Source organism: Cuculus canorus, chromosome 3, assembly GCF_017976375.1.
Source record: "Cuculus canorus isolate bCucCan1 chromosome 3, bCucCan1.pri, whole genome shotgun sequence".
NCBI classification, from domain to species: domain Eukaryota; kingdom Metazoa; phylum Chordata; class Aves; order Cuculiformes; family Cuculidae; genus Cuculus; species Cuculus canorus.
The window spans coordinates 52900636-52927744 of record NC_071403.1 but is presented as its reverse complement, the minus strand read 5'-3'; the positions used below and the strand labels follow the sequence as shown (position 1 = coordinate 52927744).

At 39.1% G+C, this 27109-nt stretch overlaps 1 protein-coding gene across 7 annotated transcripts in view; it reads left to right on the top strand.

Moving 5' to 3' along the window:
* Positions 1–281: 281 nt before the first annotated feature.
* STXBP5 (syntaxin binding protein 5) overlaps positions 282–27109 on the top strand; it is a 109815-nt gene continuing 82987 nt past the window's right edge. For 4 of the 7 annotated variants that reach the window (XM_054062007.1, XM_054062002.1, XM_054062001.1 and 1 more), the window contains exons 1-2: positions 282–817; positions 2597–2694. In XM_054062007.1, the coding sequence (XP_053917982.1) occupies positions 662–817; positions 2597–2694 (254 nt within the window). In that variant the 5' untranslated portion in view covers positions 282–661. The remainder of the gene's footprint in view (positions 818–2596; positions 2695–27109) is intronic. The other 3 variants (XM_054062006.1, XM_054062004.1, XM_054062003.1) reach the window with 3 other exon arrangements.

Below are 27109 nucleotides of genomic sequence, written 5' to 3'. Positions count from 1 at the left end.
GCTCGAAGCGCGCACGCGCGGCCGCCTCGCCCGCGGCGCCAAGGCTGGGCGCGCCGCGGTGGCCGCCGCTCCGCCCCGGGGCGCTGCGCTTCCGCGTTGTCAGGCGAAGGCGGAGCGGTGGCGGGGGGCAGGAGGGAGGATGGTTGTGAGGGCGGGCGGCGGCGGTGGTTGCAGCCGGGAGAAGCCCCGCTGGTGACTGGCTGGCGGCACACGCAGCTCGGAGGGAGGCGGAGGGTGCTTGAGCGGAGCCGCCAAGGGGGGAAGAGACTGCGGCGGCGGGGCACGCGCACACACTCACGCACGTACAGACCGACGACAGCGGCGGGTGCCACGATGTGAGGGTGGAAGGGGAAGGGGGGAGACGCGGAGAGGGAGACGAGAGGAGGAGCAGCCCGAACGCCCCCGGCGCCGGGAGGGGCGAGCCGCGCTCCCCCGCGGGCAGGGAGCGGAGCCCGGGGCCGGCGGTGGAGGCGCTGCTGGGCTGACCGGCTCCTCTTCGCTTTTTTGGCTCCGCTCTCCCGTCTCCGAGCCCGCGGGCCCCCATGCGGAGCGCCCCCGAGCTGCCGGACTGACCCCCTCCCGCCATCCCCGAGGAGCAGCAGCCGCGCTGTCCCCGCGGGGGCTCCTCTGCCGGGCTGGGGAAGCGCCGCCGCCGAGGATCATGAGGAAATTTAACATCAGGAAGGTGCTGGACGGCCTGACGGCGGTCTCAGCCGTGGCGTCGGCGGCGTCGTCCGCCGCGCAGCAGCAGCAGGCGGGGAACCGGGAGAGCGAAATCCAGGAGACGCTCCAGTCCGAGCACTTCCAGCTCTGCAAGGTGAATGACCGCTGCAGCCCCGAGCCCGGGAAGGGGCGGGGGGGGGGGGGGGGGCTCTGCGGGCTTTGCCAAGCCCGCTCCCCTTGGCTTGTTTGGATTTATGATGTTTGGGAGCTTGGGGGGAGAAAAGAAGGAAGCGGTGGGTGTAGCTGTACGGGTCTCGTTGGATTCCCGTAGTCATCTTTCCTGAAGAGTTTCGGCGCTTGTCGCCTTCGACGCTGTTTGCTGCGCGTGGCTTTGCCTGTGTTGCTGAAGGCTTCGTAGAAAGAGTGGGATGGATGGATGGGTGGATAGATGGATGGATGGGGGAAGGAGGATGCCCAGCTGTAGTGCAGAACTGATTATCGCGGCGTTTGAGTAGAAGCCTCTTCTCATGGGCCCGAAGGACGAGGATCCGTCGCGCTGCGTTATTTGGAAATGCATTTATTCTGTTCCTTTGCGCCTGGGGAGGGAAAAAAAAAAAAGGCTGTAGACGTTTTGTGGTGGTTTGGCTGCAGTGTGTTGTCGAGTTGCTGATGCTGCTGTTGTGAATCTTCTCCAGAGACGGAAGAAAAGTTCCTGTTATTTGCTGGTGCGTGATCCATAACTGCAGTTCATGTTCAGAAAATGGTGCAGCGAATTAATCCACCAGCTGTACCAAGAGGGATAAAAACTGATTTGAATATCAATACCCGTTTTTATCTTTACAGCGCACCCGTGGCCTAGCTTGATATGGATGAGGTTGTTTGTGGATTCTCCTCCTTGTTTTATCTAGTATTGCAGGTGTTTCTGCCGCTTCCACAAGTTGTTCACGAAAGACGTGGGAAAAAGCAGAGCTGTTACCAGTTAGATTTTTCACTGTGAAATATTGAGAGTTGCAGGATATGTCTGCAACTTCAGTGAGGAAAAAGGAGTATATCAGAAGTTTGTTATGCACTTGTGAGGTTCTAAAATAACTCTGCTTTGAAGTAAAGGTTTTGAAATGGAAAAGCTAGCATTTGTGTGGCTTACATTGTGTGTGTTTATAATGGAAATAAGACTAGATGGCACTTTTATTGTGTGCTTGATTCTCATTAATTGCAGCCTGAGATGTTATTGCTTGGTCAATTACCAAATTAGCCTTGGCTAACTAAAAAGTGAAATGTGCCAGTAGCTTCCTATTGGTAGGAAGCCCATGGCTGAGGTACTTCTGCTTCATTTAGGGGGTGTTTTTCAGTTTTGTCTCTTTTGGGTACTGTTTTTTCTCCTTAGGGAAGACAGAGGATGAGAGATTGTGGTTTGTTTTTTTTTTTCTTAACGGGCTGAGAGGTTGCACTGTCATATGGGGACTGTTGGACTGAAATAAAGTGATTCTCAGAAAAGCAGGTCTAGTAATTTGTAATAGTTATAGTGACAAGTCTGGCTTTGTTGCCAAATTTCCTAGAAATAGTTAAGATTTTAATAGTTCAGTGCCTTTGCTGGACCTGAAAATAAAGATTACTCTGAGAATGCTGTAGATAAAAAAAATTAAAAAGCTACATTGATGCAGTGTTTGTACAGAATAAATGTAAGATTTGAAGTAAGTTTCAGTAGGTCTTACTTTCGCTTGATGATAATAAATGAATAATTGTCACAAAAAAATTCTTTTATAATTGATTCATGTAAGATAACTGACTTTCTCAGTCTGCTAAAATGCCTTGTAGTTACTTTCTCTGTTGTGGTTAATGCTGAATACTTCCTGTTCCTAATGTTTGATATTGATTCTGTTTGTTTTCGTTCTGCTGCCTGACCCATCATTACTGCGATGTTCTGACTTGTTAGACTGTACGCCATGGTTTCCCCTATCAACCTTCAGCCTTGGCATTTGATCCTGTTCAGAAAATACTGGCTATCGGGACTCAGACTGGAGCACTGAGGCTGTATCCTTTTATATTCTGAAGCCGATTTAGTGCATCCCACGCAAGTAATGTTTTGATTCAGCTGCTGGATCCACTTGGAAGTCTGGTGGGAACCAGGTCCAGGTATGCAGGAAGGGAGGAAAAAACCCTCTGTATTCTGTTGTGGGGGGCCTGGTTCTTGTGGTTGTTCTTTGTATCAATTCAACTTGTGTTAATGATGTGAGGTATGGCAGCTCAGTCTCTATTGTCTCAAGTTATTAAATACATTTTGTAGAGAGTAACTAGTGTGCTGGCAGTTTACAGCAGCTGACTACAAATCTAAAGAGGCCTGGGCTAAACTCTGTTTTGTTGTTCTGCTGTATCGTTTGGGATCGAAAAATTCCATGCTGCTTGGTGTTAGTATTTTTTTCTTGGTCTTGTGCTTGGGATAAGCTTTGTAACACCGTAGTTACCTACCTGGCTGCTGTGTTGCTAGAAGATGGTTTCAAGTGGGAGTGCTAGGGAGTACTAGAATTCTGTGTCATTAATAGTTTCGAAGTGACTGAGATGAGCAGGATGAGTTTGTAGAATAAAGCACCAGTAACCGTGCTTCTTTTTGTTCACTAAAAAGTGAACTACCCATATGTTCATAGTCATATGGTACTATCCAAGTCATGTAGCAACATATGTGTTTAAAATTTTACATTTGAAGGAAGATGCCCTCTAGATTCTTTAACCCACTCTGCCATTGCCTGAACCTTACTTATCAGCAGAAGGGAAGAAACTGAATTCTCTGTCCTGAAATTGACTGAACTTTCTCCTTTTTGGGAAGGGCCATCTTGCTAGAAAAATTGACTTAATCCTCTGTAGGTAGATCTCATCTTTTCCTTTGCTGCTTATATGAGTCTGCTAGTAGTCCTTTTTTATTGTTTTTGTTTACTTCTGTAACATCAGTAATCTGCCTGTAAGGTTAATTATCTTAAGAGGGTTCTCCTTTACAAGTTGAAAAATTAGAACCTCGGCTAATCTGAGGTTTTAAGGCTGAAGTGAAGTAGCTTGTATGGTATCTCTAATGATATCTATTATGAACTCCTAAGATCTCTTAATTCAAAGTGTAAGTAACAGTAATAACCATGCAGTGCTCTTAATGCCATATTTGAAACTACCCATTACTCCATGCATTTTGGTTTTAAAAAGATGATACAATTGATTTAAATGTTAAAAGAATAGAGTGTGGACAGTGCTGTTAATTACTTTCATATTGGTAGAACAGAAGAGAAAATAGAGACCTAAATGTAAGGATTTGGATTGAAGGAGAAGAGAGAGCTCAAAATCCCCCTATTTAGAGCTTACTCACCTTTAATCTTGGGCAATGTGGTGTTGCAGTTTGGGTAATACCTGTTTACTGGCACTTATCCATGACTACACCTGTGGGTTCTCCAAGTGTGAGTTGCTTTCTAAATAATTAAGAGAGGTATTGCAAGATTGTGGGGGAAGAAACAGTTACTGTGGGAGGAAGCAGTAATATTTGACTGAAAACGTATTTCCTAAGGGAAGGGAGAAAGTTTCATGCAGAGGCTGAAATGCTCCCCTAACTTGATAAAGATGAATATGCTTCTTGGTACCTTGATACAGATCTTGAGTCTTGAAAGAACTGGTTAAAAAATGTCAATCTCAGTTGGTAGGTTGGCCTTGTAACACAACAATTCTGCTGAAGTTTCATTTCCCATGTTTACTTGCTCTGGGATGGAGGAGCTCAGGCAGGAGGAATAGATGTAGACACGTTGCCAGTGTAAAACCAGCCTCTTGCTTTCTGCCTCGTGAAACAGGTTTGAAAAGCCTGGGAAAGGAGCGAATTTTGCAAGAAGTGCTTATTTCACTTTATTGCTCAAAGATTAAAAGCATAACTGAAAAGTGCCTGTTGACCTACAGGATGCTTTACCTCCTAAGGTTTTTATGAACAATATGTTATGTGCAAGGATTCATTAAAGTGAAAGCCATTTGCTCTTTAGAGCTGCAAAAGTTTTTAATTGAAATCAAGTGAGGACTAGAAAGTCTGAGAGTCAGTAAGGAGTTATTCATTGAGAAGTAAATCCTAAAAATGAGAGAAGAGTCGCTCATTTTCTTCTGCATTCAAGTTGTGAGAGAATAGAAGTAAAGGAATGATAATGCTTCTTTCATTGCCTACCAGCAGATGGGAGCTGGATAATAGTGTTTTCCTTGCATCTTGAAGTACGGGTGTATCTTCTCAAGCTTTCTCTTCCTTCCTAATGCAAGTGAGTGATCTGAGGAATCGTGATTCCTAAATTGATGAATGAGCCAACCTGCTTTAGATTACACTAAAATGTGAAGAAATTGATATTACAGTCCTGATTGCCTTTGGGCCATTTATCAGCTAACCCCCTTACAGAACATATTCTCTGCATCTGAGCAGTCTACAGTTCTGATATTTTAACTTCAAAACCAGTACTGATTAGAACATGAGCAGGAATTTTCTTAACCACACTCCTGTCTCATTTTTCTTTATGGAGACTTTGTAACTGCTAATGGAGGAGCAAAGAAAATTCTAGTACACAAATACTAAATGTTGTCTCTAGTGTTGGTACAGTGATGTGTCAAAATAGAACTAAAGCTATTTCTGGAGAATCAAGATCTATGAATACAAATATACTAGGAGTTTACTGGCATGGTATATTTCTCAATTAGAGATAAATAAAGACAAAATAACAGCACCACTGTATTGAATTCTCTGAATCCAAAGTAATTATGAAAACGGAAATACCTAAACTATAGGTGGTGTGTTTCTAATTGGCTTAGAAGGAGAATTACTCTGTTAATATTCTTTGTCCTCAACTAGGTTTGATGGGTTAAAATCAGGGGAGAGCATTGTGAAGTTGCTGACATAGTATGCCAGAGGCAGGACTTTGCCATTTTGTGCCCATAATCAGCAGCTAGTTCTGGATCTTACAATTTTAAGAGTAAGAGAAGTCCATTAAAAAAAAAAAAAACAAATTGAGACTTCTCTTATTGTAAAACAACCCTTAAGAATTATGGAAGTTCCAGTTTGGAATTATTCACTAGCTTAACTTGAGCAGTTTGTGTTCCTTGCATTCTTTTTTTTTTTCTTTTTTTTAAAAAAAACCCTTCATTCTATTTCCTGAGTTACTTAGAAATATTTCTAACTCTGATTTAGCTAGGAGACTTAAAAGCAAGTGTTTCTGAAGCAGATTGATATTGCTCAGGTATTATCCTTAATTGGAGAAGTATTTTGTGCTCTCCATAGAGAGGAACGTTTTTAGCAATTGATAACAAAGGCTGTGTTCTGTTTTCTGCTATGGATAACAACCTGCTTCCTTTACTGCATATTACTTCCTTTACGAAGTGTATAGCTTGGTAGATACAAACCTTGGAGAGGGGTCAGATGCCGAACCCACTACTCTTGACTATAGAACAACCAGTTGATGTGACCCTCTCCCTGACATTAGGATCTATGACAAATAGTTAAGCCGTTTGAGTGTTTTCTGTGTTGCAGGGAAAAGTCACAGTGCTGAATGACAAAATCTTAAATCTGTTTCTTGCATACACTCAGACTCATCTGCTCCCACTGATCCAGTTGTTCCTCTGAGTTTGTGGTGCTGATCTGAGGACACTTGTTCGAGCTGCTTGAGTCTTGGCTGGTGGTGTGGCTCTTCCGTTGGCAGTTCTCCTTCAGGCTCACCGTATTGCACAGTGCTGGTAGCTGGAGTATGTGTTCCACATAAGGAACAGCTATGCTCAGTATTGATTTTAAAATGCAATGGTCAGCGTAAGCTGCCTGTGGGCTCGTTTGTAACTGCAAGCCAATGTCTTTAAATTTCTCCATACTTAAAGGGATTTGGCTATTACTAGGATGGCTTTCACCTTTTGATCTCCTGTCCCAAATGTGTTAGATACCTAAGCAGTTAAAAATTCATCTATGCTTTGCTGTTTTCCTGTGCATACCTGAACCATTACAGTAGGACATGTAGTCCATAGTCTTTGAGAAATTTTGTGCATAATTGGCTATCGTTTGTTTTCCCAGCAGATATCAAAACTTTCTAATGAGTTATTGAGTATATGTACTCAATGTTTAATTTACCTGAGTAGTGTAATTGGGTAGACTTCACCTTCTGACATCCTGGCAGCATTGTGTCATAGGTAACAGTCTTGCTTCTGTGCTCTCTGTTGTTCTCGCTGTGCTGCTTAGAAGCATCTTTAGAAGTCAAAAGTGGTCTGCACTGGGTAGCATTTAAACTGTAAAGAGGTTTGAGAAAGGTGAAATGGACTTTTTCAGGATTTGTCTGTCTTCAGGATGTTATTTTGTCAGGATTTTATATTACTAATTTTGCAGGGCTCTGGACTTAATAGTTGGCTGAACTTTTGTTGTGTACTTTTATAGGAGGTAGAATAAGCTTTCAAGGTAATGCAGAAAAATTGAAGGAGTTCTCCTGCTACCTGCTGTTTAACTGTTCCATCTTGTAAAAGTTTCTTCAGTTTTCTGTGCTTTAATTTATCAATAGCAGAACTAGGACAGTATATGAAATGAGACATACTTTGATTGTCTGCCAACATGAATGCAATATCTTTATTGCTGCTTCATGCCTTAAAAATATTCATTTGCAGCTTGAAGCTCAGTTTCTCTCTCAATAGAGGGATTCTGAAGAGGAAGACCATTTCCACTAGAAGTTCTTGAGAATAAAGGGTATACCTGTGGAAAAGAATAAGTGTTGTGCCTTCCACAGAGACCAAATTGTGCCTAGGACTCTTTATTCCCAACCAGAATAGGTTCTTGAAAGTTTGGGCTTTTTTGATGTTGCAAATCCAGTTCACAGGAACGAGAAAAATTAGATTGTTCGCCATTCTGTCATTAAATATCTGAGGATTCTAATCATTCTGGATGTCAGCATCTGTTCATCCTTCCCCCCCTCCCCCCCTTATTTTCAGCAGTACAAGATAACATTTATGTAAGCAAATGGCTGAATTTTTCATGTATTTGAGGTATATGAAACTTTCTTTCTGTCCATTCTCTGGCGTTTCTGAGAAAAACTTACAACTGTTATTCTTTGATCGAAGTAGCTCAAAGCCTGGATGTGTGGTTCCACACAGTTTCTGATGGAAAGTTTATGTTGCAGCGTCTGGATAGTTTTGGTGTAGATGTATACCAAAAAAATCAAGGCATTTTGAGAATTCTCTGAAACTCTAACAAAACTCTGTTTCAAACTTGTGATGTGATTATATCCATTAAATAATTTTCCTTTGTAGCATTCAGACTATGCAAGAGAGTCTGGCAGTCTGACTGGTTTGTTTTGTTTGGGATTTTTTGTTTGGTTTTTGGGTTGGTTTTTTTTTTTTTTTTGGAGAAAGGGCAGTAGGGCAGTGGCTGGAGTTGTGTTTACAGTATTCACAGCAAAGATTTTGGTTTTTCAAACCAAGCATCTAACCATGAAGTTGGCACAGCTTGAAGTGGGAGACTGGACTAGATGAACTTGGGAGGTCCTTTCCAAACTAAATTATTCTGTGATTGTCTGTTATGCCAATATACCAAAGCCAAATTGACCTGCTATTTTATGGATTGTCAGGGTTTTTTTGGCATTTGTACACAGAAGAGAATGGTCTCAACCCTTTCCAATGTTCTTCTGGAGTTTGAACAAATCTTGTTTTGGGAAAAGTATATCAGCAAAGCTACTAAAAATATCGCCACAGTGTCATGCCAGAGAGGGACTCCATGATTATTTGTTAATAAGATGATGTTTATTGGCTTCCTTGCCACTCAATTCACATAGAGTAGTTTAAACAAGAAAACTACTTTGCTTAAAATGTACATTAATCTTATTACATTCTTCTGTTTCTTCTGATCGTATCTTCCAGCACTTAGTTCACACGAGTATCATTAGATCTTCTATATCTTTTTTCAATGATAAATTCCCATCCCCTAGATGAAGAAAAACACTTCTGGATATTCTGAAATCAAATAAGGCCAAAATGCCATGATGAGACTTGTAACTTTTAAAAAATGTATGGAATTATAAGAAGTTAGTCCTACATAGAGAGAACGATGACTGCATTCGTTATAATATATAGGGTAGTGTACTTTTTGAATCCATGGTTGCACTTGTTGGGAGACGTGGTGTGCTGTTTTTGGCTGGGATAGAGTTAATTTTCTTCATAGTAACTTGTATGGGCATGTTTTGGGATTCTAATGGAAATGGTGTTGATAATACAGGAATATTTTGGTTACTGCTGAGCAGTGCTTGCACAGTGCCAAGGACTTTTCTGCTTCTCACTCTGCACTGCCAGTGTGTAGGCTAGGTGTGCACAAGTTGTGGGTACGCAAAGAAGGTGGGTACACAGCTGACCCTAACTGACCAAAGTGATATTCCATACCATGTGTTTTCATGCTCAGCATTTAAAAACTGTGGGAAGAAGGAGAAAAAGGTGTATGTTTGAAGTGATAGCATTTGTCTTTGCAAGTAACTAAAAGGTGATGGAGCCCTGCTTTTCTGGAGATGACTGAACACTTATCTGGCAGTTGGAAGTACTGAAAGAATTCCTTGTTTAGCTTTGCTTGCATGTGTGACTTTTGTGTTACCTATTAAACTATCTTTATCTCAGCCCATGAGTTCTCTCACTGTTACTCTTCTCATTCTCTCCTCCATCTCACTGGAGAGAGTGAGCGAGCGGACATGCAGGGCTTAGTTGCTGGCTAGGTTTAAACCATTAGAGTAATTTTTGGCACCCAGTGTGGGGCTTGCAGAGTTTGAGATAATGACAGATTTGATTGGAATGTGCTAGGTGGAATTCATAGCTGTTATTGCTGTTTAGCTGTTGATCAGCAGGCTTCTGTACTTGCATGGGATTTGCTTGTTTCACTGTATATTAGAGACTGGTGCTCGTTAGCGGCTGCTTTTTGCTTTTGCTGTTTGCTATACTGCTTATCGTCTTACTCTCCTGTGCCTGGGAACACTTTAATAACAGTGGTGATGTGCCTGGGCTGGCAGATGGCCAGGGCATCAGTGCTGTGTCTGTGCTGCTGTGCTGGATAGGCTAGAACTCTAGTGGGAACTTGAGGTGAAGGGACTGTGACCTGTGAATGAGTCCTTGTGGGAACAGGATGCCCAAAGCACTTGTGGCTGTGGATTAGTCCACACCAGAGCAGGCCTATCTTGAAGCATCTGTGGTTGCGGTTATGTCTGTGCTACAGCAGGTATAGCTCTGAAGAGATCATGGCCCAATGTCCACACTGGAGAAGGGACACATTGAAGCACCCGTGGCTGTGCGTGAGGTCATGCCAGAGCACCTCAAAGCATGTGGGCACAGATAAGCCCATGACAGAGCAGGTACATATCCCTCGAAGGACTGCAGCCATGGATGAGGCCATATTGGAGCAGGTTTACTTTTGTGGCTGTGGGGAAGGCCATGCTGGAGCAGGTGCACCTCAAAGCAACCATGGCTGTAGATAAGTCTATCCCACAGCAGGTGTTTGATTTTGCAGTGTTATTGCATATACTGTAATTCTGCTAAAGGGCTTTGATAGTAATTGCTTTTGTTCAAAAATACCTGTAGTATAACTGTATTAAGTATTGTACTGTAATTTACAAAAACGAACTTTAGGATGATTTTTTCTTTTGCCCTGTAGGTATATTACTGACTGAATAGAGGCCTTATGGATGTAACGTTGCAACTTCAAACTTGCTGGGTCATGGTGAGCTTGGGGAAGGAAACATCTTGGGGAAGCATACAAATTTTGCCAAGCTGTGGGTGTTACTGTGGCTCTAGCATAGGTGGTTTTGTTGTATCTTTTAGCTGTTTGTGAAACACTGAGGTAGTGAGATTGTGTGATCTGATGATGATGTTACAATAGAGTATAACAAGGAATTAAGCAGCTGGGATCTAGCTTAGGCTTTCAGACTTCTGGTGCACTGCTTAATTCACCAGGGTCTTTATGTGACATTTTACTGAATTTTCTTTCTCAGTCACTGTGGAAGGGCATTTAGAACTGAAGCAGATTTATTGCTGCAGGAGAAGAAATGAGCAGTTTCAGTTAAGTCATGTCTGGAAAATTAGAGGAAGCTCACAGTTTGAGATGTGATAAAGAAAGCTTGAAAGAACAAATCAAGATTGCAAATCCTTCCTAATAAAACTTCTTGTTTGGCAGAAATTTTGTAACTGCATTAGGCGTGTAAGTGTCAAGGTCTCTGCTTTGTGAAACCATTGTAAAAATCAAGAGAAGCGTTCTTGCACATTACATTTAAGGTGACTAGAAGTGCCTTCAGTTATTTTTTTGTTTCCCGCTGCTTTACTAGAACTGGTTTTTGTTTTCTCAGTTTAATGAACAGTAAAAGCCTGCATTATTCATCAGGTTTCCCATAGCACATCTGTTTTTTTTCAGGGTTATCTATGTAGAAACTCTGAAAAAAATAGAATAAAACTTGTGAATTATTACAGTCTATGTGAAGTTAAAACTGGAGGACATGGATTTGGGGAATGGTTCACTTTGCCCTTAATCTTAGCTAACTGGTAATGGTTTCACATTTTGAAAAAATAGTGTACTTGGCAGTTTTGAGAGAGTTAATACTGCAGTAGGTCTTATCTTTAATCTCTTGTCTTTTCCTCTTGCTGCTCTTGATGTGGCCCATCCTGGAGTCTGTCATTAAACTGATCTTTATAATTTTTTTTGAAAAATGCAGATTTTTAATCCTGCAAAGTACATCTGGTTAGGAAGACAAGACTACTTTTCCAGAGATCTAAATCTTTGTCAGGAAGTGTATTTATTTGTTTGCTGGCCTGAAGAAGTTTGTGGTACTTCTGAACCACAACAGCATATGAGAGTGTATTGCTTATCCACTGCCAGTATGCTATATTTCAGCAGCTTTTGAAACTACCTTATTTGCTGAACCAGAAGTTTAAATTGTGATATCGTAATTGGTACTTGAATGCCAGTCAAGCATAGCCTCTTGCTATTCAACTGGTGGTAACTTGAGTAATCTGTTTCATGTCAACGCTTCTATCATTGGCACTTTGTAGTAATGCAGCTTACATGTTTATCAAAGAAAGCTTTAAGTTACTATCTTTGCCTTTCCATGCAAATAGAGGTGAAGATCTAATTGCATAATTTAAATCCCTGGCAGTAATATTTGTATCACCGAACTTAAGCACAGATTAAAATAATCAAGGTCTTGGTTATAGCTAAAACTGAAATATTTTACTAGTGAGGACTGTGGTAGAGTGGTATAATTTCTTATTTAATAGATTGCTAAAATATGTAGCAATTCTGCAGCCTCTGGAGACTCATTCTAAATCCTGATTCATCTTGATTTTTACAATGTTTTCATGAAATCATTTTTCCTGTGACTATCATTTAACCTGATCTGACAGGTTAATGCTCAGTTTAAGGCACTCTGCCACAAATGAGAACCATTTTGTTTTACAGTTAAAATCTCTTATTGTTAAGAGATTCCAAAGCTGCTTTTATGTCCAAGATATGTATGAACTGATGACAGCCTTGTTCTAACTTAATCACTTTCTGCAAAGACACAATCTATTTTACATCACAAAGCGTCTCTTAAAAAAATGGTTCTAGTTATTGATAGTGCTTGTATTGAGGCAGCTATGCCAATCATCAGTTGGTGAAGATTGATTTTAATACAGTATTAGTAAAGATTTTTTTCTGAAGTGCATGACTAGGACTTACCTAGTAATTGGTCCACAGTTCTACTCTGTATCAGTGGTTCTGTACTTACTGATTTTTCATTTGCTTTGAATTTTAAGTGTCAAGGTGAAACTTGATATGCGTGTCTGCTAGTGTAGGAAACGTAGTACAAGATTAAATGCTAAGGTGCAGTCTGAAGAGTTGCAGTTTGCAAAATCAGCTATGGAATCACTGTTCTACAGACAGAAGTTTATAGCTTGCTAGAAATATGTAAAGGCTACTTCATTTATTCCTTTTACTGAAGATTGTGATTTCTGCTTCATATGTGCCTTAAAGTTAGGAAGAAAACCTGATTTTTGTTTGGGCAACTTGAAGCTGAATTTCCTTCTAAAATTGAGATAATATAACTGCAGTGAAGACTGTTTCCATGTCCAGAATAAGTCTTAGCCTAGCCCACTCAAACTAGACAGTGTTTGTAAAGGTAATACTAGTGCAGAGGGATGTTTAGGTTCTCCACCTAGAAAGCTGTAGACCAAACTCAACCTTTTATGAAGCATCTCCCATAGATTCCCCAAGGACTAGTTGTCTCCTTCTGCTCCTGTATTGTTGTGAAAAGTTGTAACAGGAGCTGTTTTAACTTTGGAAACCAGGGAACTAAAGAAAGGATGCGGAACCGAAGGAAGTAGGGCCTTTGTACTTCTGCTTAGTGAGCTACTACTATTTTGAGTGATTCATAGCGTTTCAAGCAGGGGGGTTGCATTGCATAGCTTCTTTGAAGCTGCTGCCAGGCTTGTTTTCTGTATGTGTTCGATGAACATTATTAGATCTTTGGTTCACATAAAATGATACATTTAACACTTCAAAATTAGCCAGCTAGAAAGGTAATCTAGCTGGTATCCAATGCTTTTGGTAACCTGTTCTATTAAAGGTCCTGCCTTTTCTACTTCATAACACCAATATGTAGTCAGCAGCAGCAGATGGACAAAAGCAATTCACGTTTTTCTACTTGCTCATTAAGGAAAAATAATAGAATGCTAATTTTTTGTGATCACTTAATGTTAAATTGATAGGATTAGCATGCCTGTATTTTTTCTAGCATATGCTCTATCCAGTCTTACTACCTTGTTAAACAGAGCAGATGTTCATCTTCACAGTTGAAAAACATTCTTGACTGAACTTTGTAGTGTTGATATTAGAAGTACAGTTACTAAGCTTTAGTGATGCTTATTAATATGCAGAATGGGCTGCAGAGCAGTAACTTGCCTAGCATTCCATTTTATATGTGTTCCAAATTTATGCAGTAAAGTGGTGTAGTAAGATTAGCTTAACAGCACCATTAAACATCAGATAAAGTCACAAAAAATCCCAAATCAAACTTGTTTAAGTGACCAAAAAATAATGAGATTTCTTGCTGTCTGTGCTGGTTTTGGCTGGGATAGAGTTAATTTTCCTCATAGTAGCTGACATAGAGCAATGATTTGGATTTATGCTGGAAGCAGGATTGATAGTACAGGGATATTTTGGTCATTGTGGAGCTGTACTTGCTCAGAGTCAAGGCCTTTTCTGCTTCTCACACTGCCCCATGAGTCAGTAGACTGGGAGTGCACAAGAAGCTGAGAGGGGACACAGCTGGGATAGCTGATGTTCCACACCATATGATGTCATGCTCAGCATATAAAGCTGGGGAAAGAAGGAGGAGGTTGGAGAGGTTGTTTGGAGTGATGGCATTTTTCTTTGCAAGTAACTGTAATGTGTGATAGAGCCGTGCTTTTCTGGAGATGGCTGAACACCTGCCTGACAGTGAGAAATAGTGAATGAATTCTTTGTTTTGCTTTGCTTGTGCGCATGGCTTTTGCTTTACCTACTAAACTGTCTTTATCTCAACCCATGAGTTTTAGCACTTTCACTCTTCTAATTCTCTCCCCATCTTGATGGAGAGCGAGCAGCTGTGTGAGGCTTAGTTGCTGGCTGCTGAATATCTCCTCATTATTTAATTAGGTGGAAAACATAACCTGGTGAGTTACTAACCTGGAAAAACAGAGATTGGGTAACTTACCTCTTTGAAGAACACAGCCTTATTAGTGATGTCCTCAGAGCAACGAAGCTGATGAGGGGGCTGGAGAACAAGTCCTGTGAGAAGCAGCTGAGAGAGCGGGGGTTGTTTAGCCGGGAGAAGAGGAGGCTGAGGGGAGACCTTATTGCTCTCTACAACTGCCTGAAAGGAGATTGTGGAGAGGAGAGAGTTGGCCTCTTCTCCCAAGTGATAGTGAACAGGACAAGGGGGAATGGTCTCAAGCTCTGCCAGGGGAGGTTCAGGCTGGACATCATGAAAAAATTTTTCACAGAAAGGGTCATTGGGCACTGGAACAGGGTGCCCAGGGGAGGTGGTCGAGTCACCTTCCCTGGAGGTGTTTAAGGGATGGGTAGATGAGGTGCTGAGGGGCATGGTTTAGTGGTTGTTAGGAATGGTTGGAGTCGATGATCCAGTGGGTCCTTTCCAACCTAGTGATTCTATGATTCTGTGTTTACAGCACTTTGCAAATACAGCTCTGCAGAAATAATAACTTATCTACAGATCTTCAAGTTACATAGACATCACAACTGGGTCATAGCTATAATTGGAGAGGACCAATCTGTTGTATCTGTTTGGTCCTCTACTTTGCAGCAGAACTGAATTGTATTTGCAGCAGACTTGATTTAATCTAGCTGTGTTTTAGTACCAGTGATCGTTTGGTTTAAATGTAAGTAAATGGTAAAACTGTCTTGATTTGTTTTCAAACTGCAAAAAATGAGGCTGTTGCTACTTTCACACCTGAAAGTAAGGTCATCTGCCTTGGCAGAATGAGCACTAGGTGATCACTGTCACCAGCACTTCTGACAAAGGGGAGATGCTTGCATTTCATTTCAGTAGACAGAAGTTGTAAAGATCCTTGCTGTTTTGTTAAGGCCTTCTCCCTTAAGTGCTCAAAAGTGACCTTAACTTGTTTGTGTCTAGTGCATCCTGGCCTGGGCAGAATACTTACAGACTTCAGCTGTTGCCTTGGTGAAACTATTTTAAAGAAGGGTAGTTTCTAAAACCATGAAGAGGGAAATACTTGGTTGTTACCTGCCCACAGGCTTTTATTACTCAAAGTTGGGTTCTCCGTTACAAATGCAGTCTCCCTGTATTTTCAAGATTGACCCAGGGGAAAAAGAAAAATCAATTCCTAGTCAGGCTGCAGCAACTTGGAAGACACTACTTCAATACCAAGAGTACTGCTTAAATGTTTAGTTTGTACATTTTGTGTACAATTTCATAGTAATTAATCTGTTTGAATTCAAGATGCTATTTACTTGAGATATATTCAATATTTAGTCTATTATCATTTTAGACATGTATGTAAGGTACTCCATAACATACACAGTGTACTAAAGAAAAATAGGATTGGCTTAAACTAGGTGTTTGGGATGCAGATCACAGCAAAGTAAAAAGCATCAGATTGGTGGATGAGTGTGTACGGATTTTCTCTGAAAAAGTACTAAAACTTGGCTTTTTGATTTGTTGTTACCAAATCTGCCCAACAAACTCGTGAACAAAAAAAGCATCATTTTGCTGTCACATAGAACAACGGTGTGTCTACATTTTTAGTCCTATGTATTCCTGGTTTCTGCATTTTAAGTGGCATGGATTTAAAGGAGGGAAACTTGAGAACAAAGTGGCTGCCTTACAAGAGGTTTAACAGTGCTTGATCTCCTCAGTTAAGAGGGGAAAGAGGTAAATATGAGGGGTTGTAAAATTTAGAGGATGCTGGTTAAAACACATGCTGAGCCATCATTTAGCAAGTTTGCAGTGCAAAAACTAGGAGGCATTCATTAAAGTACTATAAGACTTTTCAAAAAGAGATAAAAGGCAATTTTTAGTTTGAATATAGTAAGTAGGGAAAGTCTGTAGTTTGTAGGTGTGGGAGATGGTGTTGGCAGATGATAACTGCATTCAGGAGGGGAATGGACAAACTTGCAGATAAGGGCTCTATAAGCAAATGCTAAATTGAACTAGGCTGAGATTTGTCTTGTAACTTACCTGCTAGGTGAGATTGTTTTGGGAGCAGAAAGACGATAGGCTGGAAAAATTGGCCAGGCTTTAGTCCTTTTCTTAAATACCATTGATGGCTGTTGTAGGAGACAGTGCTGGGCTGCATGGACCTCTGGCTTGAGTCACTGTGGTGGCTCCTATGCTCTGACCAACTCATTTCAGAAGAAAGAATTCCTTAACTGTGATGTTGTTCAACAGTGTGGTTGCACAGGCTTCTTTATTTCAACTCGGCACTTCAAATTGTAGTCATTTTTATAAATGCAACTTAAAATTTTATCAGCTTCTATGGCTTGTTAGCAAGGAAATAATCTTTGCTGCTTAAGCAAAATTTAACAGGTGTCTGAGTTGTTGATGAAACAGTTTCTCTGGTGGGATAAAACATAAAACACCAGGAATGTTGGTGTGGTTTAGCAGTGAGTTTTAAGGGATGTAGTAAGCTGGTATGAAAACTTATGTGATCTGATAGCGTTCTCTTTTTGCCCGCAGTGGAGGTCGCTGTTGCAATTAGAACAGAGTGCTGGCCAAGTTCAGAAAACAATGCTCTTGAATAAGTTTTAAAGGTTTGTGCCATTCTTCAAATGTCATAGTGTGCTATTATTGTAGTTGTGTCCAGTTTGACAAGGAAGACTCTACTAATGCTTGCTGTTATAATCTACAGAATAATGGATTGGCATTTTTAGGGCCATAATCTCACATGTTGTAGAAAAGCTCTTCCAAAATATTCCTGAAATTATACTTGGTGTCAAACTTAAAATTAGCAGATTTCAGTTACAAAACAGGTAAAGTACATAAAAGCATAGTTTGGACACTTTGTCCATATACTTTGTTCTACAACCGCTCCCCAAAAGTAGAGAATCCTCTGTTTGATATAGTACATTAGAAGTTTATAATTGTATATTATACAAAAGTACTTAATTTGGAGGGAGTTCACTGCTGATGAAATTAAACTCAGTTGGGGATATCTGTCATTAGTGTTGTCTTACGTATTAATAGAGAATCTTTAGAGATGATCAGTGTAAGTGCATTCTGCGTGAACGATACTGAATCCCTGTAAATATTGCTGTCAGCTTTCAGAACTTTAAACAAAATATTTAGTACTCCAAAGTATCTTAGTAACTTAGTGCTGGTCACAACTATTTGGTTTGCTACTTCTCTAGTTGTTTGTTTGTTTTTTTAAAGGACTACTAATAAATGCCTTTCAGCATATTGGTTTTGTTGGTGTCTGACTGGAATGCATCAGTACATTGTGGTGGTTTTTAATGAAACGGACTTCATCCTGCTTTTGCACAATAGGCCACTAGTTTATGTTCCTTTTTTTCCCCTTGTATTTGAGGAGATTATTCCTTTTATAGTTGCTATTTTAAATTATTGGAAATTATTGGTTAATAGAAATAACCTCAGCTTCTCTGTTGAAACTTAGATAGTCTGTCTTTGTCTAAAACATGCACTTTTTGGTGTCTGTACACAACTGATTTCTTTTTCTTGTTAAATGATTTGTCAAAAAATACTATTTTACAGTTTTCAGGTAAGCGTTAGTACAGTGCTGCTTCTGGTAGAGTTAAGCTCTTGTTCTTGAGTAGTTCCCAAAAATGTGTTCATCTTGGGTGAGGTCATCTTGGGTGGCTGGGGTGAATTTTTCAGTTCTTTCCTCTTTTTTCTCTCTTTCAAGCGAATCAAATTTGTGAGAAGGGATAAGACTTGAATCTGTTGTAACGTTTCTTTCCTGACTGTGCAGTCTTGTTACTGCATGGTAAATTTAAAGCCCACCTGTTCTCTGCCAGCTAACTGAGTTTAGAGAGTTGAGCAAACTCAGAATGTGTGTTTGGACTTGTACACGATTCTTGATTAAACAGCTTCTTTCTGTCTTTTCTGGAGGCTGAAGTTGGGAACATGGGCATTCATAGGGAGAAATGAGTAGTAATCAAACTTATGGTTGCTGTGCTAGCATATCAGTCAAGATTTTTTGTAGTCCATTTTTGCAAAAGAAGTTGGGATACTTTGCAAGACAAACACTCAAACTTGTAGCACTTAAAAGAATTAAAGTGAATCGGCATGCAGTTGGCTGGTAAAGATTCTCTTTTTGTAAGCAAAAATAGATGTAATTTTTTCTCTTAATACAAATGTGACTTGAATTTAGCTCTGGTGGAATTTACTATCAGGAAGTCTAATGCCTTTCTTAATGTTGGGGTTTTTTTTTTTTCAGTTCACACAGAGGAGCTATTGACCACTGTAAATATACAGTGGGATTATTTGTTCCTGTTTAAGATTTTTCATTTGGCTATGCTAATATTTGGAAGAAAAAATAAACTTTGAATGTACCTTGTAAAGATGGTTTTTATTATCTTAACTTTTCTAGCTGAATCTTGGAAACAATAGCTTTCTGCTGTGTTTTTATTTTTTTCTGGTTAGTAAATGTTTAAGGAACGTGGCACATGATTTAGTATAATAGCTATCAATTTAAAGGCTTTCTACTCCAGCTTATATCTGAGCCTCCTGTGGTTTTACTCCCCGCTATGCAGAGCATGTGTAAAACTTCCACGTGTTGTGACTTCTAGTGAGTTGCAGTAGCTGGCTGAGAGTTAACATCGGGGGTTTCCTCTTGTATTTTTTAATGGAAGGCTTACAGAAGTGAACTTCCAAAGCTAATTGATTTCATTTTGTCTGTTGCTGAGTAGAAAAAGCTGACACTCAAAAACCTTAAAACAAATGTTTTAATCAAAACACTCTAAGCAGTGAATTACACTGTATCTATGTAGATTCTCCGGACTCAAAGCAGATCTGAACTGACTAGACTAGGATGCTACATTAATTTTGATGGACTGGATTTGCTGCTTAGAAGCCATCTTGAGGGTGGCTGAAGAGTCCTGTTCTAGACAATACTTTTCTTTTATCTGAGCCCCTGGATATTTTCATGTTATAACATTTCTGAAGTGCTGTTTTCCACAGACAGAAATTTCCCTAGAGAAGGTGGGAAACCCTGTTTGACATCTGTAACTACAGGCTTTGACATTAAAACCTTAGTAAAACTCTGGACTGTGGTGATAGTCTACCTCAAACAATGAGTATATGTTTGGGGTTTCTTTAATGTCTTCTTAAAATTTTATTTGCTGTGGTAGTGCTATGAGTAGTGATGATGATAGTCGTTACTCTCTTGGGAAGATGTGCGATTGTTAGGTTTTTAAATACTTTTAACTGAGCAGCAGCCATTTTACTTTCTTGGAGTGATTCTTGCGTGTAAATAAGTGGTTGAGGATTCCAGTAGAAACAAAACTGCTTTAAAAAAAATAATTCCTAACTTCTTTTGGTTTGTACTTTAACAACTGTCATTTTGAAGGTGGTAATTTTCTGAGAAGTCTAGCTGTATTTCTCTTCAAGCACTTCTTCATTCAGACTTGCTCTTTACTTTGCCTTCTTTTTACCATTTTAAAAAAGGGGGGAGGAACAGTGGAAATGTGAATGTTTCTCTTGGCATTTAGGGAGCAGGGTAATAGTGAAGGAGACAGCAGCATTGTGTGGAAAGGAAAACCTCTTAAGTTTCTGCAGCCTTTCCTTGCCTATGCTGCAAGTGTAGATAAATGCTCAGCTTTCTTTACTCCCTGACCCTTTCCTTAGTCCTAATAAATCAGAGGTCAAGCTATTAAATTTCAGTGTGTGTGGTTTTTTGAGACAATCTCATTCTTGAAGAATTATTGCTGGGTATTTCAGTTAAGCTACAGCACTGTGGAAGAACCTTGGAGATACTGAGCAGCCTAAACAGGTACAGCTCTTTATCTTTGAAGGGCTCAAACCCACAGTTTGCCGTACATAACATTTGCATCACATAAAGAGAATGGGGTTTTCCCTTCCTTTGGAACTGGAACAGTTTCAGTTATAGGAATCGAGTTGTAATATATGGGTATTCATTATTTTGCATACTTCTGTGTAGACGGAAGAAACAGATATTTTATCTTTGAAACTTACTATCCTATGGCTCTATCTTGTAGTAGAATTACCTATACATAGTAACTTTTGAAATGTTCTCTGTTATTGCAGCATTTTGTAAGGAGATGCTATTTTCAGATGTTGAGGTAATGCTGCCACCTTTCTCCTTTTGATGGGATGTGGGCCTTATCTGAATTTCTCCCCTCTTGTCAGTTTCCTGTTTTCATAAAACTTGCAGCAAAATGTTATCTGCAACACTTCTTCCCCTCTATTTAAGTTGATCAAAATAGCTCTTCAGCCTGAGAAATTACTGCCAGATGACAAACGAGTAAAACAAATGTTCTATTAATAGCAGGGCAAATAAGCACTGCCCGAAGTATCAGACATTCCTTGGTTTCTGACTGGAAATGGAAGTGTGTAAGGCTAAAAGATGAGCAGATTCTCAAAAATGTGTGTGTGTATAAATAAATCTCGCTGAAGTTAGATTTGCAAGGTAATACCTTCCCTCCATCTAGTAGGCAAAGTGTCTACTAGAAAAGCTACAGGAAAAATGTACATGAAAACTAACGTGAACTGTGCTTTTCTGTTGATGGTCTGCTTTCCAACCTTTTGCGTTCTTAAACTGGGCTGTTGGTACTTGGAAATCTCGTAATACAGTCTGAATTATCCCCTTCCCAGTGCTAATAAAAGCTATTTGTTTTTTGACATCTACATCCTGTAGAAAACAGTAGCTCTGTTTGTACTCTCATGGGAGCTATTTAGCACTGTGGAGTGTGCACTTCTTGGGGAAAGAAAGGACCCATCTGAAGTCCTCAAGTAGACTGAGAAAGATTAAACTACAGGATCTAAGTAAGGTCGCATCTGTAAGAACTTCAGAAAGAAGAATTGAGATGGCATGGGTAGTGCTGTTTTTAATGCCGTGCTTCGTATTTTCATAATATTGAAGAAATTAATGTTTTTATGCCTTTTTTTTTTTAATCTGACAGTTTAGGGTTTTCTAATAACTGTTTGTCTTTTTTTGTGACATTACTTTAAGCTGAAATTTAGGCTAAATAATGTTTATGGTCTAACATGACATCAGTAGTAAACTTTTAAAAATAGGTGACTAATACATTTGAGAAGATACCAATTATGGTTGCATAAGCAACTTCTAGGCATAATGTCAACCTTCTAATAGTCCATCTTAAGTTGGATTTCTGGTAAACACAAGCCACATAAATATCACTTCCTTCAGCACTGATATGCAACTTTTGTGTGTGTGAAATAGAACTATATGTAATAGCAGAAAAATTTGGAGAAAATACCTGAGTAAAATTACAGATACTTCAACAAAACATAGTAATCTCTCTTAATAATTTGGCATTTAATAAACTGTTTTTCCAAGTCCTATGAAAAGTACAAAAAATTTAAACACTTATGAGTAGAAACTGTTTCACATAGTAAAAATAAGAATTCCAGCTTCAAGGTACCCCCTGTTTAAGTGAGGACATGGCTTCCTCTTGATTTTGGTGGAAGAGTGCCATCTACTGAATTGCTTGAATGGTACCTTTGCTTTTAATTTCTGGTGGTGATTTTGAGCAAACCTTCTATAAGATTGTCACTACTGTTTCAATAGTAGTGAAACAGTAATTTTCTCAGTTCCTTTGGTGATATGCCAAAACTAAAAATTATGCTATAGTGAAACTTGGAGAGGCTTAAAAGAAAATTGAAAACACTGTTCTTGGACTATATTGCAAAATACTTATAGAATCGGTTTTGGTGGCTTATATATGTTTAAGTCTCATTTTTAAAATCTGAAGTGGTATTTTGAATGGAGATTTAAGTCTTGCCTATTTCCGCCTTTGAGCAGACTTCAGGGAAACTGTCTCCTGAGACCTGTGTATTGCATTATGTTTGTTTTAGAATTCAGACATTACTAGCTGAAATATTCAAAAAGCAGTAGCAGCAGGTCTGTTTGTGAACATCACTTTGGGTGTCTGGAAGACCATCCAGCTTGTGACCATTCCCACTATGAGTCTGGGGACAGACTGTCATGGGAAGTTGGTGCAGACAGAGAGGTAAACTTGTATCTACCAGGTTGATTTGGGGGCAGCCTCTACTTTTTGTCCATAGACTGCAAGTGTTGGTACTTCTAATCTGTGATCCTCTTGGTAAGTCACTTCAAAAGGCTGCATAAGCAAAAAATGTGTTATATCTGCATCACTGAATTGATAAAATTCCTAGTGATAAACTAAATTTTCTCTGAAAGGATATTTGGATGAGGCAGTTACTTCCATCACTGGTACAAGGCAAAATGATGTGGGAAGTGGAAGGGTAGATTTAAGCCTCATCTACAAGTTAAGGATTGAAGAATTGTGTTCAAAAGAAAGAGTTAATTTTGGTACTGAGAGATCACAGCAAAATCTGGAGGAGAAATTTATACAAGTGACCAACTTCAGATTTAACTTTAAGGTGTTCTTTAAGATTCTGATAATGTTTTTAGTTCTGTCTGCTTTAGTCACTTGTTTTTTATACCTTCTTTCTCAAAGCAAGTGAGTAGAAGTGGGTATATGAAGTCTGATAAATTTGTTAGCAAAGATGCAGATTGGGGCAAAACCTTGTTTGGGATAAAAGAAGAGTTAAAAAGGGTTAGTAGTAAATTTGAGAAATAAGGCATTGGTGCCAAAAGGAAAAATGATGTGAGAATAACAGTTTCTGTAAAAGGAGAGAAAATATTAACTGAGTGATAGCAGAGATGCAGGAGGAACCCTAAAGTATAGTGTATGTAAGTTGTAATCGTACATGTGGTCTTATTCTGTATAGCCCCAAAGTAATGTAAAGGGTTAATGAGATAGGAATGAAACTGGGACTCAGCAGACTAGACTAGTAGAAACTCAGTTTGTAGGGAGGGGATTGAAGAATAGGGTTGTATTTGAACAAAGCTGGGATGGTATGATTAGTGATTACAGTTACCGTCTTGCATATCCAGTAGTCAGTGACTTAAAAATAACTGAAGAGTGTATTTGGCATGCAAGAGTTAAGGGAAATATTTTAGATTATGCTGTTGATGTGAAGAGAGACTTCTGGACCTAGCAAAGAATTGATTTACAGTTAGAAATTAGTGGTGACAGGCAATAATTGACTGCGCAAGGATTGGCTATATTCTTTGAAAATGTTAAATTGTCCTTATTAGATAATATCTTTGGTTCCTTATGCTTTCCTCAGTTGAACTTATGACTAAATTATGTATAAATTCATTTAACATCTAGTTCAGAACATTACATTTGTTGATGCTGCTGTTGACAATGTCTGTATGAAATACTTGGACACTGGGAAGAGATATCGTTTGTACTCCAAGTGTTCCTCAGTTCTCGGAGCACAGAATGGCTCTGCTTTTAGTCTTGGCTAAGAAACAATGGATGTAAGAGGAAAAGCCTGGTTGATTATTACTATTATGATATGGCATATGCTACTAAAAGGATGGATATGCTAGATTATTTGTAATAACATGTTAAAATTTGACATTAAAATTAAACTGATTAAGTGGATGACAAATGAGCAGAATTTGGAAGCATGCAACAGAATACAGAGATTTTGCCTCTGAATTATAGTGAAGATTTTTCAAAATATGTAATTATTTCCTGGGTTTACTATTTTGTATATAGCCTTCAGAAAAACTTCTTCAGTGAGTTGGCAGTTACCACCCATTTCACTGCATGTTGTGTAGTCAGAGAAACCATTATGCAGATGTATTTGTAGCAATTTCCTACTTTTTCTCCTTGTGATCTACCTTTCTTCTTCCCTTCCTTCCCACCTGAAAAAAATACCAGATTAGTCACCTTTTATTGCATTGTTAGTGCTGAAATACAGCTTTTAGACTAAAACAGTAGAACCTGTCAGTAATAGAACCTGGATCAGAAAACGAAGTGAGTAAAATCAATGAAAGCATGTAGCCTTGTTAATTTTTTTTTGAAAATACTATTTTGTTTAGTCTGAATTGATGTTTTTATCTCTTCATTTAACACCATGCTTTGCTATCTGTGTATTGTGCTCATGGAAACATCATTAAGAACAGTTTCGTATCTCGTTTGATTCCAAATCACAGATTTATGATCTTGTTTCTATTAGTCCTACTTAATTACATCTTGTTTTAATGATTGCCTCTCACTGGCAGTTTATGAGAAAGTTCTACCAAATATAGCCTTTGCAGAAAATTTGCTGGCATTTTTTATAGCTGTTTGGGAAATATTGTACTTGTGCATATTTATATAAGCAGCTCTGAAGTTTAAGATGTATTGAATTCTATCTATTATCAATGTTAGGAAATGGTTCAGATATTAGTAACTGCTCGCTATCTACTCCCTGTCAGTTTCTATGCAAACTAATTCAATAATTGTTTAATTTTTGAAATGTATAACTGATAATTTAAGGGGGAAAAAATGTGGTTTTAAGCTTTAAAATTGCTGCAGATTCCTGGTACAGAAGCTATTTAATGAACTTGTACTGAGGTTTATGTACTTTGGTATTTCTCAAAACAGGGCTTCTTTTTAAACCATATCAATGTAGGGTGGTTTTTTTTAAGTTAACATTGCATGCGTTGGCTTTTGGTATGTAAAGGACCTGAACATTGTTTTGTAAACAAAAATAATAATTAGGGAAATTTATCTCTGTTTATGCTGGAACTGATGGTATTGGTAGCTGATTTCCAAAAGTTCAGCTTCCAGGCAGTTGTGTAGTCACCACTTCACTGGAATTTCTAAATCTGCAGTAGCAAATGGCAACAGTAGTTTGCTGTAATCTGTTAACCTAATAGGATATCTGTAATGAGATCTAACATCAGCTGTTTAAATACCATACCTGTTGTTGCCCTCTTCCCCCAATAGAAGGACAAATAATATGCTTTTCCGCTCCCTAGAAAAGCATCAACTCTTATGAGTGTCAGGAGACGTAAAAACTGCTGAACTCAAATGGTATTTAATTTCATGATAATGCATCTCAAATACCTTTTTAGGCTGACGAACTATATGAATGCAGTTTCTCAGCCTTCATTGTTGTTTAAAATAAAAAATCCCCGCTGAACGGTCAATACCGTTCCATGCTCAAAAAAACTGGGAACTTTGTGTAACGTTAAGATTCCTAGAAAATCATAAAAATAATGTATTTTCCAGTATTTTGGTATGTAAATGGTTTCTTCCAATTTATCTTCCTGTCTCCCTCCCTCCTTCAATAGAAGACTTTTGGGAAAAACCTTTTGGTAACCTTCTAGGACTGAGATCCTAGCCTCTTAATCTGAGGTGCCTTGTGTTATTTTCATCCTTATGACTAGCCAGAATGAAGCTGAATGTAGGTTTTGGGGTTTTTTTTTTTTTGTTGCCTGGAACCTATAGTTCTTTGATCTCTAGAGACACTTGGTCTCCAAGTATAATATGTGACATTGACTTTCCTGTCCAAGAAACCAAGTCAAACTCTTATCTAGATACTGGCTGACTCATGTGTGCTGTATTTGCATGGAATCTGCAGCCAGTGTCTATATCTGACTGACTATATATGACATCTCCCTTATCCTTATCGTTTCCTTACATCATTTTTTTTTTGCCTTCTCAGTCTCCTTAGCTGGCAGAAGAAGAATGCGTTAAAATTGTCTGGCTGGGATTCCCATAGTAAATTGTTACCAATAATTTCATAGTATTTGTACCTGACTGTACTCGGTTTTAAAGCCCTGGTTTGTTTTTGCTTGGTGCTGTTATTTACCTATAGGAAAGTGCATCTAAAATGTTAAAAAATGTTGTTGTTAATATACTTTTGCAGACGTATATACTGAGAAGGAATCACTCAGCGAAGTGGGTCTTTATATGAACACAGCAGGATGTTAGGCAGGCCTGAAGCTTTAGAAAGAAAGTCTGTAGTCCTAAAGTTGAAAAATAGTGATATGATACCATTGCAGGATTGATACGAAGTCTAAAACTCTCCCAGAAGCATTTTTTTGATTTTTATTTTATCTTGTTTGGTCATACCTGGATGTGAAAGGTCAAAGTTAGTTTTGGAGACGGTGTTGGTGGTAGTATTTTCTGACTTTTTTTAATAACTCTCTTGCTAAATAGCTGTGTGTCCTGATAGATTGTGATTTATGAGATTGTTTCCATGAGAGATCTTGCTTTCCTATGTTCGAGTAATAGTAGCAATGAGGTCTAGGTGCAGGTAAGATTGGCCAACAGGAAAGTTGTGTGAAGCTGCTCTTCGACAGCTTTAGTCTTGCTTAGATGTATCACTATGTATCGCTTACATGTAGTACTATGTAACTTGATGTAAATTAACTTTATATCCGTTGCTGGCTTGTGTCCAGCTTTGTTAAGGTTATAGTCTTTATGTGTTTTAAATACTATTTGGACGTCTCACCATTGTTGTGTTTTTTCTATGATACAACAATTCTTGGGGACCACAATTGAAGCACACACAAAAATGTGTGCAGAATAAGTAGTGCTTTGCCTATGGAAATAATTCAAGGTCTGGTTAAGTAAAGTGGAAAACTGCTATGTAGCAGTAACTGTAGTAAAACGTGCAGGTGTAATGTGCAATCCTGGAGAGCTTTATGTTAAAGACTGATGCATAAGAATACTGTGATTAGCCTGCTGTCCTTAATGTTTTGTATGCAATTCAGATTAGTGATGTGTTTTCCTCTAGTTAGAGATCAATTTTTTGTGTAAAATTGTCAAATATTTAAATACTGCAAGCTATTGCACCTGCAGTTTTGAGAAGTATTGAGGAATGAATTTTAAATAGTGCTACAGTTTCAGATTTGTCTGAAAAATCTCAAGCTA